The following is a 17,503-nucleotide window of genomic DNA, read 5'->3' on the forward strand; positions in this document are numbered from 1 at the left end:
CAGAATCCTCTGAAGTATCCTCAGGGAGTTTGGGGATACCACTGTCAGAAACTGCTGCTCTTAATATCATTCTAAAGTTCTTCCACCTGTTCCTCACAAGCCTCATGAATTTTCCACATTTATAATGGGAAGAAAACCTAATAGGACTTCAGTCTGTGACTTCAGAAAAATTTAGACATTTTCAGCAGTTGTTTCGTCTATTAACCTTATTCACCTTAAATGTTTTATTGGGGGGTGGGGGAGAGCCTCCTCATGAAAGTAATCTAAGAAATTATAAGACATCCTTGGCTGAATGTTCAATTTAGTTCTCAAATAACCAGTGCCTCAATCAAAAGCCATCAACCACAAGTAGGACAAGGACTGTGTCCAACCTGTGTCTACCTCAGTGCTTAGTACCGTGCTTGGCACATAGAAAGCGCTTAATATCATGATAATAGCGGTAAATGACACGACCCCTCTCCTCACAGAGTTTACAATCTAACATGGGAGACAAATAGAAAACCCTTTACATATAGGTGGAAGAAGACAGTGGAAAAATGGGTAAGTGAACAAATAAGTAAATAAGAGAATGTAAATCAATATATTAAAAAAACTTATGGGTGCTTAGAGGGCATAAGGGCTCATATGGTTGGTAAGAGGACATGACTTTGGGAAGAAAATTGACTGGGGAAAGCCTCCTGAAGGACTTGAGATTTCAGAAGGGCGTTAAAAATGGAGAGGGCTGAGGTTTGGTGGATTTGAAGAGGGATGGATTTTCAGGTAGGAAGGAGAAAGGGCATGAGCAACAGGTCAGGAGGCAGAACAAAGCACAGTAAGAAGGCTAGCTTGGGAGGAAGTGAAGAGGGTGAGCTGGATTGTAGTAGGAGAATGGAACGGATAAGAGGGGGAACTGATGCACTGCCTTAAAGCCAATGGTCAGAGTTTCTGCTTGAAAGAATGGGTATTCATTCCAGATTTTAGAGTAGAGACATATGCAGAACAACTTCCCATTCCTTGAACTCTCTGACAGATCTGGAACCAATTTTCCTCTCCAAATCTTTTTCTCAGCAGCCAGGAAATGTTCGTCATTTCGTGGCATTTGTATTCTCTCCACAGGATGTCAAATGGCCTTAAGCTTCTCAGCTGTCAGCAACCCATTTGGAATTGCTCCTTTATACAAAAGCTTTACTCTAAACTAAGCAGGAGAAAAATCTTAGAACTTATAAACTGGGTGGGGGCCAGGAGGTTATATCCCTTACAAAATATTAGAGAGCTCTAATGTTTTCTGTTGCTATTACAAATGAAATGAGGGCTCTCCTGGATGCCAAAGGATGCAGAACAGAGAATGTTTCATGCCCATTCTAACAGTTTGAAGGGATACCATCTCTCTGTGCCTCAGTTACCTCATCTGTAAAAGGGGATGAAGACTATAAATCCTGTGTGGCTCAGGGACTGTGTTCAACCTGATTATCTTTTATCTATCCAAGTATTTAGTACAGTGCCAGGCACATGGTAAGTGCTGAACAAATACCATCTAAGAAAATACCTCATTTGTAAAATGGGGATTAAGACTGTATGCTCCATATGGGACATGGATTGTGTCCAGGCTTTCCCAGTGCTTAATAAAGTGTATGACATGTAGTAAGCGCTTAACAAATACCATAAAAAATGCTGAGTTCCCTGAGAGCTCCATATATTGAGGTCACAAGTCACCTTACAGATCGAGCAATAAAAACAAGAAATGATGTTATTTTATAAGCATTTATTAGGCGCCACTAGTATTCTAAGCACTGGAATAGATACAAAGTAAATCAGATTTTATCCCCATTTCACAGATGGGGAAACTGAGGCACAGAGGAGTTCAGTGACTGGCCCAAAGTCACAAAGCAGGCAAGTGATGGAACCAAGACTAGAATCAATTCTCCTGACTTCCAGGCTTGCGTCCTCTTTCCACTAGGCCACTCAGTATGCTGCTGACTAATCCCTACACCATTTTTCTATTCTTCTAACTCCTTGCCACTCTTGAAAAGCCCCTGTGAAGCATGTAGCATACCAAGCAGCTCCAGAAATAGTTAAAAATCGGACTGTGCTCGAAGCAAGGGGCAGGCTTTGATTAATCCATAGTTTCATATGTATGGGAATTCTACTAAGAGCAAAGCATCACATTTATAGATGATAGACTGTAGTTTCAATTTTATAACCCTCTACTGCTCTGAAAGTAAGGGTCTTGAATGTAAAAATGGCACCAATTCTTTGGGGCAGACCCCAGGACAGTGGTCTGAACCTTTTGGGTCCTTGATAACCCTTCTTGGTAGCTGAATTTTCTGGCAAACACACACTTACCTTCCAGATATAGGCAGCCTCATCACTGGAACCACTGACCAGGAATTGATCATCGGGGCTAATACTGGATTTCACGTAAAAGGTGGAGTTCTGATGTCCACTGAAGGTTGCCACTGCCAAAGGGGGAAAAAAAAATGAATTCCAGCCTCTGTTCATTCTGGGGCTCTTCTGGGTGCACAGTCCATATTTATCCTCCAAAAAAGTAGTTTGACAGGCAATTATCCCAAACGGTGTTGCTAAACCAGTCTCCCCACCTCTTTAATGTGAACAATTATTAGGTTCAGTTCAGTTGTTCAAGTATAGATGTTGGGCTTCTTACTACTAGTTTTCCTATCTTCCTGCTTTCTTGGTTCTTAGTTGGGCCAAGCCATCTTGCCTGGCCTCAATTAAATGGTATGGGTCGGAGATAAAGGGCCTCAGGACACACTTTCTGCCCCATGTATGCCAGGTGAAATTAATAGTACCAGCAGCAGCAAAAGTATCTATTGAGTATGCACTGGGCACAATGCACTGTGCATTTCTGGAGGTGAGCCAGGTGGAAATAGAAGGTGTAAGGTTTCTCAATGTTGAATCTGTGGGCAGGGATCCAATCTACCAACCCTGTTGTACTGTACTTCCCAAGTGCTTAGTAGCAATCAATGTTATTTATTGAGCACTTAATGTGTGCAGAGCACTGTACTAAGCACTTGGGAGAGTACAATATAATAGACATGTTGGTAGACATGTTCCCTGCCCACAATGATAGTGCTCTGCACACAGTAAGTGCTCAATAAATATCACTGATTAATTTAGTGACTGGACCTGGAGGTCCTGGGGGCTGAGTTGATTGGGGAGGGGGGCACCATCGGAGCAAAGGTGGCTTAAAGCCCCCGGGGTCTCAGGTGAGTCCGGTCACTTGGCTGGTGGGAAGTGGCTCAGTGGAAAGAGCCTGGTCTTTGGAGTTAGAGGTCATGGGTTCAAATCCCAGCTCCGCCACTTGTCAGCTGTGTTACTTTGGGCAAATCACTTAACTTCTCTGGGCCTCAGTTACCTCATCTGTAAAATGGGGATTAAGACTGTGAGCCCCCCGTGGGACAACTGATCACCTGGTAACCTCCCCAGTGCTTAGAACAGTGCTTTGCACATAGTAAGCGCTTAATAAATGCCATTATTATTATTATTATTGTTACCTGGAGATCCATGAAAAATCAATTTTTGTGGCAGGACAGAATACTGAAAGAATCTCTTTTACCTCTACAGATTTTACTAGCCTTGAGGTTGGCTCTTTTGCTACTGGCTGGATGGCTCACTGAGCATAATCTACTATGTTTTCACACCCTCTTCAACCAAGGTAAGAAAACTGCATTCTTTTTATTTGTGTTTGCACCACTTAGTTTTAGGATGTAATCTCCCTGAGAACAGAGGCCATATCCTTTTTGATGAATTCTGTATGAGGCCTAATATACCCTATATCGGGACACTCAAGACTCACTCAAAACCAAACTACTATAGGTGCTAAGGCAGGGCATCAAAGTTGTTTGATTTTCCTGTTCTCATAGGTGAGAATACTAGTTGCTCAAACAGAAGCAGAACTGGAAGGGCAAGAAATGGACTCTAGCCATGAGAGCTTCATGTTTTGACATTTTCATTAGCTGGGTGTGGAGAATGAAGGCTCAGGAGCAAGGAGCAGGGGAAATTTTTATTTTATAATTAAAGCCTCAAGAAGAACACGTTCTCAAACAAATGATGAAGTGGATTATTTCAATTTTTTTAAAAAAGATTTATTACCACCACATTTAAGATTCTGAAACCTCTTCAGCCTAGCTAGAACTCTGACAAACAACAGAAATACCAACACTTATAGGAGAAATGGAATATTCAAATAGGGCCCTCAAACCAGACCAAGCCAGGTCTTCAGGTGCTGGACTTCTTGCTTTCCAGGATGAAGGGTTAAATGACCCAATTTAGCACCAGCGTGTAACTGGTCCTTCTATTCCCAGGAGTACGATCAAGGTGGCACACTATCAGGAGACACCAAGTGGTCATATTAACCATTTTTGGAGGAGAATTTAAAAGAGCACTTGATTTTCACAAGGCAATGAAATGACTGAAAAACTATCTAAAGATAGGCTGATATTATTTTTGCTGAAAACTAGGGCATCAGGACCCCATTCCATGGCTGCACGCCAGGAATGAACTCCAACCTGCTGGGATCCCACGCATGGGGTAGATTTAGTTGCTCCCCATTTTCTTTTTAATAATATTAACAGAAAGAGCCATACAACTTATCTTGGAAGACAAAATGTTGCAACCTTCCTGGATACTGTTCCTAAATTGGGGATATTTGTCATATAATACATGATTTTTTTTTTCCTATTTAAAGGCCCCTTAAGTGTAGCTGATTTAGCTTGTACCTAAATCCGGCACTGCTGCATATTTCCCAGCCCCCTTTCTCTTAACAACTAAGTGAAGGGAAAGGGAAGTATGGGACCTAAACTGAGCATGCTCCTGCCTGAATGTCAAAGTATTTAAAGTGAACAAGAGCACCTGGGCTTGAGGCAAGATAGGCTGGCCAGTTCAGCTGGGGCTGGTTCAATCCTAGCCAGTTGCAAAATTTTATAAAATTGCTCAGGACAGTCTTAAAAGATACGGTTCTAAGGCTACTTCAAGATCTTCTTTTCAGGCAACAAAGATTATTTCTTTTTAAGGAAAACAATAATAATAATAATGGTACTTGTTAAGCGCTTACTATGTGCAAAGCACTGTTCTAAGCACTGGGGGGGATACAAGGTGATCAGGTTGTCCCATGTGGAGCTCACAGTCAATCCCCATTTACAGATGAGGGAACTGAGGCACAGAGAAGTTAAGTGACTTGCCCAAAGTCGCACAGCTGACAATTGGCAGAGCCGGGATTTGAACCCACGACCTCTGACTCCAAAGCCCGGGCTCTTTCCACTGAGCCATGCTGCTTCTCTAAGGTAATGGGTAATAAATAGGTAATAAAGTTGCAAAAACACCCCAGAAGGGAGTGTGAAAAAGAATCAAGCGGGATGTTAATCAATCAGGTACACACAATACAATTAATGGGACAGAGATCACCACTGAAAACAGGCTCCTTCCTCCTAAATCATCCTGAATCCAGTCTCACCCCCTACCCCATCTATGTCTATTCTCTAAACGTGATCCCAGGGAGCATATTTCCCAGTAAGCCTACAAGGGTTTGTTGCCCTCTGCTGTTTTAGAAACAACAGTCTTTCCTCTAGAGTTCCAGGTTAACCCGTGGCTCTGGAAAGGAGTTTTAAAGACTCCCCAATCAATTCAGAGAGGTTTAACACTTTTGGTTGTGTTCATTTCCGAATTTCAGGCTAGTATTAATATTCATAATTTACCTTCGCTAGCATAAAACACAATTATCAGGGCCTTATTTGTGCACACAAACACAATTATCTAGGCTTTCTTACAGGCAACAGAGCCAAATAAATGACTTCAGGCATTCAGGGGCCCCCTTTAGCCATGGTCTAAGATGGGGTCTGATGAAGGCAGGAAGGATAAACTAAGGAACCAAAGTCCTTTCTACTGTTATGTGACTATGAACGAGGGATGAATCAGAGCAGTTTTACATGATGAAGCTCTATGTGGAGACCAGATTATCTGAAAAGCCTAATAATAGATGGTTCCTCTTATAAAATTAGAAATTGCTACAGATTGAAATTCCGGTTCTATTCAGGGCGCTAATCAAATACTCCCACTTATTTCGCGTCTCCGTGTATGGGCAACATTAGATTTATATCAGGCCATCTGAAATGCTTTTTGAGACAATCAAGCCCTAAATAACAGCTTGGGGGGAGTCTCCACTGGAAACTTTCATGAGTTCAGCTAAAAATGCTCAAGTTCCTTGCTATTTTAAGGCTGCTTGTTTATCGCCATATCTGTCTTTATTTTTGGTGGGGAATGAGAGGCTCTGGGGATTCATAAAGGAATTCAGATTCTTGGCTCTACCGGGCAAATGAATAGTGACTAGATGCCTCACACCTAGTGCCTGTTGAGGTGGGATTTGGTGGTCTTGCTTTAGTTTCCCAGAGTGCTGAGGGAATTGATGCTTTTATGACTTGGACATCAGGTTCCTCTGAATTCAGCAGTTCAAAACTGGAGTTGTGCACCCTTGCCAAAAAAAAAAAAAAAATCTAAAGTTTGGGGACAAAGAATCCCTAGGGAGGTATCATTCTCCAAGACTTCAGCTTGAATACTGGTTTAGGGAGTAAGGAGGTCACGTGTATAGATTCAGAGCAGACGTTACAATTCCTGCATGTAACAGCCAATGATAAACTTTGTCCTCAGTGACTTTACTCCATCACTTCTGAGCACCCAATGCTTTCTGCTCTTTATAAGTGACAGCCATTTCATTAAGGACTTCAGTGTCTTACCTGGAGTGGTCTGTAAGCCTGTCATATTGAACATGTAGATATTGTCATCTGTGCAGTTAGCAAACAGAGTGGAACAAGTGGAGTCCATAACGAGACTTGAGTATCCTGGAGAAAAGAATTCCAAAAATATCAGTGGGGCGAGGGGACAGGCTGAATGGAGCTGATTGGGTGACAAAAATATAAAATGAACAATAAGAATCAGATATTCTCTTTGATCAGAAAAGGCCTAAATTATTTAACCTGGAAAGATGTCTAAACTGGGATATCTATAAGCTTGTTACACACTGGTCTTTTTAGGGTTCAAAAAGTACACAACCAGAAAGTCCCACTCAAAGAACAAGCTGGCTTTTCCCAAGCAACAGTTCTTTCTTTTCTCAGTATCGGGGAATGGACAAACATTGTAGAAGATGAGAGATCAATTTCCACCTTACCACCCCCAAAAGACATCACCATCCAAGAAAATCCTTACCTAGTTTGCGAGTGCTGTTACCCGGGTATGAGAAGGACTTGCAGGCTACTGGCTCCTGCTTATGGGTGGTGTAATTTTTCCGCAAATCCCACACTTTGATTATTCTGAAAACCAAAGGAGGGAAAGTCACTTTTCAGTGTGGTTCCCTGCCCTGCCAGGGATGGCTTTCAGCATCCACTGGTACTGGTACTGTCACAAAGAGTATCTTCCCTTAGTAAGGGCATCTCACTGGGAACGGCTGAGGGTTACACCAATGTGATACACTGTGAGGCTTCCAGGTTTGATGGAAAGGAAACAGATGGGCTCTGACCCAGGGTGATCAGTTTCCAAGAGGAGGAAAAAGGAAGGAGAAAGCTGCTCTTGACCCCACTGCCCAATTTCCCTGCTAGACTCATCATATGTTACTCAGCATTCAGGGGCAGTGTGTCACAAAGTTCTAGGGCATTAGAAGGAAATTTAGCAGTTCGCCTTAAGTCCCTCCTACTTAGACAGTGAGCCCCATTTGGGACAGGGACTGTGTCCGACCTAATTAACTTGTACCCACCCCAGCACTCAGAACAGTGATGCATAGTAAGTGCTTAACAAATACCATTAAAAGGAAAAAAAAATAAACAGTAAAAACACTTGCATTGTTAATACAACTGCCTCCCGCAAGTCAGGACTTCGAATCCCAAAAGTGCTACCTACAGGATCACCAGCCATCAGAAGGGCCAAGTTGAGACCCTAAAACAGCTAAATTTACTTTGCAAAGCCAGAAGCAGCCAGGAAGTGCTTTTATTTATCATGAGCACGCATTTTACCAAGTCAGTGTAAAAAAACTGAACTCTCAACTCTTCCACTCTAGTTAAGAATGCCTCCATTAAAATTCCAAGACAAACTAAATAAGTAGTCATATTTGGCCTTTCCTCATGTGCGGCATTGAAAGGGACCTGCTATGCATAGTACAGAGGCAGCAGCTCAACCCCATGCTGAAATAGCTGCTTGCCTGAACATTTACTATCCTCTAGTCACTAGTTATAACCAGAAAGGATATAATCAACTGTAAACAAACCATAAGGAAGGACCTTAAGCGGTTCTCTCCCACCCCACCCACTGTTCAAAGGAAAAGAAATGCCAGTTCTTACCCATCCACAGCTCCTGCTGACACCAGCGTGTGCTCATCTTGAAAGACAACCACAGTCACACTCTGCTGGAAATCCTAAAATGGCAAGACAAGAAGAGATCATAATTTTATTGCCCAAGACACCTTCGAGATCCAAGTGTTAAAAACTAGCTGGGAGAGTTTTAACACTTAAAATGAGATATAAAGGGTAGCCATCTAATTGTATGGCATTTGTTACAGTTTATTTATGTGTGCTTTAGGAAGGATAACAGCATACCACTACTCCAATCTGCCTACTGACTTCTGAGTGCAATTCAAGTGTTGGTTTAGTTAATAAAGCCCTAGTTAAAGAGAGTCTTTTTTTTTCCTTCTGTCTCTTCACCAGTTGAGATCAACCAGGACTAGGATGACCATATTTGCTTTGTGATTTTAAGGGACTGGTCCTTCAAAAAAAAAAAAAAATGAGACTATAAAAAAATTTAGTGGGATTTTAACTTAGAAATTAATACCAAAAAATCATCTAAAATAATACTTTAAAAAGGTATTTTCAAAGTGCCACATGTTGCTCAGCTTTTTTGTTTTTCTTTATCCACCCCACCTACTCCACTTGTTCTTTCAACTCCATGGTTCTTTTAAACCTCCATCCCTATGGCCTCCATGTCTCCCTTCCTTTCCCCTTCACCCATCTATCCCCAGTGGGTGGAATTGAGTAGTTTTCATTAAAAATGTGGGACAAAATGCATTTCATACTAACTTCCTATGGACTGCAAGATATCCTGGGACATCCCAATTTTGGACCAATTGTTCCCTATGGACACATATTTAAAAAAAAAATTATGAGGAGGTGGACTGCTGTATGTAGGGACAGGGACAGGTACAAGAGATTTCCCAGAATTTTTCAAAAAGGCAGGCAAAAAAAGCTGGGGAACCAGAGGAATGTCAACAGATCCTGAGATTCAAAGGAAATAGGTTTGAGATGTGGTTTTTACTTGAATAATTATAACTGTGGTATTTGTTAAGCATTTACTATGTGCCAAACACTGTACTAAGCAGTGGGGGAGATACAAGAAAATTGTGTCAGACAGTCCCTGTCTATACAGAGCTCACAGTTTGAGTAGGAGGGAGAACAGGTATTTAATTCCCATTTTAAAGATGAGAAACTGAGGCACAGAGAAATTAGGTGATTTGCCCAAGGCCACACAGCAGGAAGTGTTGAAGCCAGAATTAGAATCCAAGTCCCCTTACTCCCAGATCCATGCTCTTCCCACTAGGCTTCACTGCTTCTCAAAGAACAGTGAAACTCGATTAGAAGCTCCAGGGCAGGGACTAAGCCTTCTACTTTTATTACACTCTTCAAAACACCTAGGATAGTGCTCTGCACTGTAGGGGCACAAAAAAAAATTGAAAATGGTGATGATGATCTTACAAAGGCTTAATATTTTCCACACCCCACTGAACAAGCACTGCAAATGAGATAACTGGGACTTGGGAGGTGTACAGTAAATACCTATTTTAGGAAACCTTCCCAGGCTAGGTGGCTTGGGTAAAGATTCTTTCCACCCCCAGCACTCTGTTTAGCAATTACTGTTCCCCAGCGTGTTGGCTGAGTCTAACTGAAAAGAGTTGGAAAACCAATTAAGACCTTGTGGTGCACATAATGTGAGTCATGCCACTTTAGAATGCAACTCTTAGAAGGCTGGAACCATTCTTGGGGTTTATTGTATTCAATGCCTGACAATCAGTCAATCAGTGGTATTAACTGAGTGCTTACTTTGTGCAGAGCACTGTACTTGGGAGGGTACAATATAGGTGTTGACCTGTTCTGGCCCTCTTCATATCCGATAGATGATCGCTCTCCCCACTTACTAAGCCTTATTAAAAGAACATCTCTTCCAGAAGACCTTTTCTAACTAAGTCCTCATTTCCTCTTCTCCCACTCCCTTGTGTTTGCCACTTGGATCTGCACTCTTTATTCACCCCCTCCCTCAGCCCCACAGCACAGCACTTATGTACTGTGGAACCATAGCGGTCAGGGCCTTGCTTTTGCCTCCCTTCTCTCTCTAAAACCAACCCCTCTCACCTGTAGGCCTCTTGACTGCTTCATAACAAGAAAACCACAAATACTGCCAAGCTTGCCACCCAAAGCAAGCACACACTACCCTCTCGTTTATTCACCCTGCCTGTTTTATCACAGAGATTGGCATATTAAGGGTCTCAAGGTAAGATGGAGTTATTCCTCCTTTGTCAAGGCAAAGGCCCACTGATCAGATCAGATCAGAGGCAGGGAGTGGCACCTGCTCACTTAGCCTCTATTACAGCAGAACAAAGCAGGGACTGGTAATCGCCCCAGGGAAGAATTTACTGCTGCCTGTCTTAAAATCTGTATCATGTACTGTGCTTTCAGTAATTACACCAGCTGTATATAAGAAACTCTGTACTGTGTGAAGCCGAGCTGATCTTGACTAGCAGGGGAAACTCTGTCAACCTTCACTTCCTACTAGAGCTAGTAGAAATGAATTTGTCTCTGACATACCCGCTTGAACATAACGCAGAGTCTGTGAAGTTTTCTTTGACATTACGAAGCCAAAATGTATTTATTCATATTTAATGTCTGTCTCCCTCAATACACTGTAAGCTCATTGTGGGCAAGGGATGGGTCTACCAACTCTGTTATACTATACTTTCCCAAGTGCCTAATACAGTGCTCTGCAAATAGCGTTCAATATGATTGACTGACTGTTGATAAGATTATAATAACAATGGTACTTGTTAAGAGCTTACTATGTACCAAGCACTGATGTAAACAAGGTAGTAAATACAAGTTAATCAGCTTGGAGGCAGTCCCTGTCCCTCATGGGGCTCACACTCTTAATCCCCATTTTACAGACGGAGGTAAGGGAGGCACAGAGAAGTAAAGTGACTTGGCCAGGGTCACAAAGCAGACAAGTGGCAGAGCTAGGATAAGAATCCAGATCCTTCTGACGCCCAGGCCCGTGCTCTATCCAGTAAGCCACACTGCTTCCTGCCCTCAAGGAGCTGTTGTGGGGACTAAAAAACATTCAGCAACAAACTGGTAGTACGTCAGAAATACAATTTGGTAAAGCTAGCACCCAGACCTGTTTTATCTCAGATGATAACCTCCTAAACTGATCTGCAGGGACAATGATTTTCATAGACAATTTGAATTTTCAAGCCCATACCACTGAAGGAGCAAGTCCTCTCACATTCGGCTTCTTCTTCTTAAACTTCATAGGAGTCTGCTTATCTGAGATGTTGTGAGCACCACTGATTTGATTCACTTGCCTGTAAAATCCATCTGAAAAATATTCCAGTAAATTTCAGTTAGGCTCCAGGGCTTGATTTTGTGCCATGTTTTATTTTTTAAAAAGATTGGAAACATTTTATAACCAAAGCCTCTGAATGAGTTCCTTGGTGTTCAAACTGGACTTTTTTTTTTTTTTAGTGGTATTTGTTAAGCGCTTACTATATGCCAGGCACTGTCCTAACTGCTGGAGTTAGTGCATAAATTAATCAGGGTGGATATAGTCCCACTTAGGGCTCACAGCCTTGGTTCCCATTTTCCAGATGAGGTAACAGAGGTACAGAGAAGTGAAGTGACTGCCTAAGGTCACAAAGCAGACAAGTGGCGGAGCTGGGATTTGAACCTGGGTCCTTCTGATTTTTTTTTTTAATGGCATTTGTTAAGCGCTTACTATGTGCAAAGCACTGTTCTAAGCGCTGGGGGGGATACAAGGTGATCAGGTTGTCCCACATGGGGCTCACAGTCTTAATCCCCATTTTACAGATAAGGGAACTGAGGCTCAGAGAAGTTAAGTGACTTGCCCAAGGTCACACAGCAGACATGTGGCAGAGTCGGGATTCGAACCCATGACCTCTGACTCCCAAGCCCGGGCTCTTTCCACTGAGCCATGCTGCTTCACTCTTTTCTGTAGTGGGATGTGCTTTTATTACCCAAAAGGGCAGGTAAGATAAACAATCATCCTCCCAGCTTTTTAATCTAGTTAGTGATTTCTTCTGCAGCCTGAGCAGAGAGATAGACAAAATTAATTATGGGCCTTTCGGCTTGGTGGTGTCACTGGGTAATTTGACCCTGGATTTAATTTAATCAAAAATTCTAGAACCAAAATAATTTGATTTAAAGTTAACCCAACCCCGTTCGTTTCCTTGATGACTTCAACTTAATCAGTGGCTTAAAATGTTGCCATTTCATTCATTCTGAATGAAATAAAAAGCTGGAAGCTGAGACGTGTGTATGAGATCCTTAGGAGCTCTATTATTTTGTTAGTATGTTTGGTTTTGTTCTCTGTCTCCCCCTTTTAGACTGTGAGCCCGCTGTTGGGTAGGGACTGTCTCTATATGTTGCCAATTTGTACTTCCCAAGCGCTTAGTACAGTGCTCTGCACATAGAAAGCGCTCAATAAATACGATTGATGATGATGATGATGACTATGCAAACTCATACGCCCCCTAGTGGTTCATGGTAACAACACCTTTCATTTCACTCAAGATCCTCAGGTTTTCTAAGTACTCACCTTTCTTGTTGCATCTGGTGTCCCAGACCATAATGTTGCCATCTCTTCCTCCAGTACAAAATACGGCTGTAGGAACAGAATTATACACTGTCAAAAATTTGATGATGAGCCTCTCAGGGTATCACAAACCTCTAAGCCAAAAGCCTTAAAAGAAAAAAAAAAATCAGGCTTCAATTCCGAAAGGTAGTCAACTCTGCCTTTTGTCTGGGGGTGATATGTGTTTGAGAGAAACTCAGATTCATTTGGCTTGCAGGGTCTATTTCTATGAAGCACTAAAATGGGAATTTGTGTTGCAATAAAGGTAGTGAAGTAGAAAGCGGGACCATTTTTGCTAGTCAAAATTAGGTACTAATAATAATAAATAATAATAATGGCATTTGTTAAGCGCTTACTATGTGCAGAGCACTGTTCTAAGCGCTGGGGGTGGATACAAGGTGATCAAGTTGTCCCACGTGGGACTGACAGTCTTAATCCCCATTTTACAGATGAGGTAACTGAGGTTCAGAAGTTAAGTGACTTGCCCAAGGTCACACAGCAGACATGTGGCAGAGTCGGGATACGAACCCATGACCTCTGGCTCCAAAGCCCGGGCTCTTTCCACTGAGCCACGCTGCTTCTCGCCTCTTACTAGCCTCTTTCTGTTGAGATTCTTGTGGAACTTTGCATCTGTGGAGGAGATCTAAGTGTATCTGACTGCAGGTGCTTAAAGCTTCTCATTATATCCACCCCAATGCTTAGTATAGTGCCCGGCACTTAGTAAGCTCCTAACAAATACCACAATTATTAAGTCAGAGCTTAATTTTTGAAGGCCCAAATTCCTTTTTAACCTAATTGCCAGGCTATAATGATTTTTTAAAAATTTTAATCAAACTCGACATAGCACTGCTATGCAGGACATTATTTAAGACTTCCCAGTCACCCAGAAACAAGAGCCAAGTTTATAGTATTGAGCCTTAAGGCCAACACCTCTGGATGTTAGGCTTGTAAGTAGGTGGGAAGGTCTGTTGTTTGATAGCGAGAGGGTAAGTTGGAAATAATGGCAGGTGACTTCTCTGATGTTACCTAAGAAGGTAGCTGAACCCAAGAATGTTTAAAGGCACACATGCATGCAAAGAAACATACTCCCTCTCTCTCACCTTTCTGAAATTTAGAAAAGGCAACTGACTTGAGACTGCACTGATGACCTTTACATGCTCCAATCAGCTCTCCGGCTTTGACATCCCACAGTCTGGCTGTCTGATCTCCTGATGCTGTCACCTTCCAGAGATAAAGGAATCTTGTTTAATCATCCGCCTAATGTTTTTAAATAATCATCCATATTAAATAATGTGTCTGTGGACAATTGATCACACCTTCCCAAAGAAAAGCCACTTACAAGTCGATGTTCTCCAGGAACCCAAGTCAGGTCAAAGACAGCATTGGAGTGAGCCATCCACTCTGCACAAAGCAAAAAACAGGACATTAGCTAAAATGGCTAATGTAAGTCCACTTCTTGAGCCACCATAGTGTTTAGAGCAGGAGTTGGCAATCTCTTAGTGCTGAAGAACCAGACAAAATGAACCCTTTGAGAAGTTGGTCTGCGAAGAATCAGTCATACAATTTACATACCCATTAACAACTTTCTTCATCATGAATTGATTAGTCTCCTCTCCCCCTCCTCAGCTTTTAACAGCCTCATTTAGTTTCAAGAGCCAGATGAATCCCAAGTCATATGTGCAAGACCTGAATTTAAATGGCATTAGATGGAAGGCCCTATTACAGCATATAGGACTAGAAACCATGGGGAAAGCAAGGCGGAGTGCGTTGCTCACTGCAACAAAATCAGCCCCAACTAGGCTACTTTGGGGGGGAAGCAGGGTTCAGTTCTCAGTTAAAAGGCAGACTCAGTTACTATAGTCAGTGAATTTACAGGATGACACATGGTCTAGCTGACAGAGCTCGCAAACTTCATTTCTAACCCAGTAAACCCCGGAGCCTCCAACTAACTGGTCTGACTCACTTTCCCCACCTAGGTCACTTACATGCCCTGAGAGATTTACCTTTGAAAAATTTCTTTCTGCAAGTGCGGGATTCTGTGTTGTACAGGCTAATGAAGCCTTCTTCATTGGCAACTGCAAGAATATGCTGTAGGTTGGGGGCTGAATGGAAAAACACAGTGAAATATTCAGAAAATAATATCATGAGAGGAAAAAAAAACCTCACCAATCAAATCCTAAAAAGAAAAACTCGCTGTTCAGTGCCAAGATGCACAAATAAGACTACTCAGTTATGGATCAATAGAAAGAATCGGGATGAGCATTTGGGACTTGTTTGAAATGACAGAGAGAAGAGCCCCATTCTACTGCACTATTAAGAGTTAGTTCATTTAAAAGCTGAATGCTTTTCAGATTGAAAATGTCCTGGCCTAATTCAGGAGTTTGAGAGTACCTGTGGCCTAAAGAGTAGTTAGAACAGGGCAGGGATTCTTCTATTTATCACAGTCCCTAGGACTGAAACAACATCAAACAAATGTAGAAATTATATTGCTTCTTGGGAGAAAAAGAAAACCTGCTCACTGAATCATCATCATCCTCCAAAGCGCTGCCTTGAAAACATATTACTACCGAAAATTATAATGTGAATGATTAAGGGAGCTAAGACTAAACTGCCACAAAGAGGCAGAATTTTCAGAACTCCTTCTCTGATCCAGTTCTGGGGTCTCGTGAGGGTGAGAAAAGAAACATGGGAACAGCAGTGTCTCATTGGCAGGGGGCAAGAGGTGACGTCAACACTTCAGTTTCCTTCACTTTCAGTTCCCTTCTGGCCCCACCCAAAAACGCTGAATTCCTCTGGCCCCCATGGAGTTGGTTTGTATGATGTTGCAAGTCCTTTTCCCTAAGTGCAGGAGTTAATTTGGAGGTGGAGTGTTGAGGAGCTGGGGAAGCAGGGGAGATGGAGGAAAAAAGAAAAGAGTAAAGGGGAAAAAAAAGTGAAGGAGACCAAGAGACAAAGTGCTTGCTATCAACTGCCAAACCACATCCTCCTCCATGGTCATTATTGTCACTAGTCAAGCAGCAGTAGCTACAGAGCCAGCCTAGGACAGTCCGGATGAACCGGAGTCACCGCTGCTTGGGTGGAGGTAGCAGAGGATGCCAGCTCCAAACCTGGAAGAGTTGTGATGATGGCTGTGTCAACTGACTCTGCGGGGTAGCAGCTCTGGAGCCCAACCTCCTAACTTGGGCATGCTGAGGTTGAAGCGGGCAATAGCTCATCCTCACTAGCCTCTGGGGCCAGGAGGAGAAGAAAGTCTGTCTCCACCTTGGAACCCAAAAGGGGTGAGCAAAACGCCAAAAGAACTAAATATATCTACCGGTTCAAAAACTGAGTCAACAACTAATGGTTTTGTCCCCTGGTTGCCAATCCCATGGTCAGTCAATTGTTTTATTGTGCAGAGCACTGTACTAAGCGCTCGGGAGAGTACAATACAGTAATAAACAGACACATTCCGTGCCCACAGCATGCTTACAGTCTAGAGGGGTGTGTTAACTCCCTTCGTCCCCAGGTCCTGTAATTCAAAAATCGATATGCAATTATGAATGGAGGCTAAGGAAGTCTGTAGTGAAAAAAGTGCAAGGATTTCAGTTGCTGAAGAATTACCTGAGCTACCTTTCCATTGAAATTAGATCTGGCACAGTCAGTTCTTGATCGTGAATGTGAAACTGCTATCTGGGCCTAGGTTTGCCTTAATTACTTCAGAAGAGGCAAAAAACTTACCAGTAGAAAAGGTGCATCCGAAAGGAGGGACTGGAACGCCCATCTCTCCATAAGAAAGATGATCATCTTGGTAACTGCACTGGTAGCCAGCTAAAAGTGACTGGAGAGGGTACTGTGAAAACCGTCCTAAAATAAGAAAGATTACTTATTGAGTTCCAATTAGGTCGTTATGTAAAGATACTGCAAGCAATACATTTAAAGACCTTGAATAAATGGAACGTGAGTCTATTCACTTTATAGCAAGACATAAATAAACAACTTGATTCATTCTTTCATTCATTCAATCACATTTATTGAGCGCTTACTATGTGCAGAGCACTGTACTAAGCACTTGGGAAGTACAAGTTGGCAACATATAGAAACAGTCCCTACCCAACAACAGGCTCACAGTCTAGAAGGGGGAGTCAGACAGCAAAACAAAACGTGTGGACAGGTGTCAAGTCATCGGAATAAATAGGAATAAAGCTAGATGCACATCATTAACAAAATAAATAGACTAGTAAATATGGACAAGTAAAATAAATAGAGTAATAAATCTGCACAAACATACAGGTGCAGTGGGGAGGGGGAGGAGGTAGGGCGGGGGGATGGGGAGGAGAGGAAAACGGGGGCTCAGTCTGGGAAGGCCTTCTGGAGGAGGTGAACTCTCAGTAGGGCTTTGAAGGGAGGAAGAGAGCTAGCTTGGTGGATGTGGGGGGCTGGGGGAGGGGGATTCAGCATTGGGAGAAATAGGGGTGCACATATTCATGGCTTCAGTCACAGCACAGTACTAATATGCTTCCCAGTCTCTATCTTGGGCTTTCTGAACTGCACCACACAGGTCTTCGTTACTGCAACTTTTAATTATTGAATATGGTACAGTAACAATGGATGGCAAGGTGTAAAGCATTATGCCAGTGAT

General features: G+C 42.5%; 1 protein-coding gene across 2 annotated transcripts in view; it reads right to left on the reverse strand.

The window, feature by feature from the left end:
* DTL (denticleless E3 ubiquitin protein ligase homolog) overlaps positions 1 to 17,503 on the reverse strand; it is a 36,073-nt gene that overhangs the window by 15,381 nt on the left and 3,189 nt on the right. For both annotated transcript variants that reach the window (XM_038761254.1, XM_038761253.1), the window contains exons 2-11: positions 16,603 to 16,728; positions 14,889 to 14,987; positions 14,225 to 14,286; positions 13,986 to 14,106; positions 12,850 to 12,915; positions 11,497 to 11,612; positions 8,319 to 8,392; positions 7,195 to 7,298; positions 6,726 to 6,830; positions 2,323 to 2,435 (exon numbers count right to left, since the gene is read on the reverse strand). In XM_038761254.1, coding sequence (XP_038617182.1) covers positions 2,323 to 2,435; positions 6,726 to 6,830; positions 7,195 to 7,298; positions 8,319 to 8,392; positions 11,497 to 11,612; positions 12,850 to 12,915; positions 13,986 to 14,106; positions 14,225 to 14,286; positions 14,889 to 14,987; positions 16,603 to 16,728 — 986 coding nt within the window. The remainder of the gene's footprint in view (positions 1 to 2,322; positions 2,436 to 6,725; positions 6,831 to 7,194; positions 7,299 to 8,318; positions 8,393 to 11,496; positions 11,613 to 12,849; positions 12,916 to 13,985; positions 14,107 to 14,224; positions 14,287 to 14,888; positions 14,988 to 16,602; positions 16,729 to 17,503) is intronic.

Source organism: Tachyglossus aculeatus, chromosome 19 (genome assembly GCF_015852505.1).
Source record: "Tachyglossus aculeatus isolate mTacAcu1 chromosome 19, mTacAcu1.pri, whole genome shotgun sequence".
In the NCBI taxonomy this organism is placed as follows: Eukaryota; Metazoa; Chordata; class Mammalia; order Monotremata; family Tachyglossidae; genus Tachyglossus; species Tachyglossus aculeatus.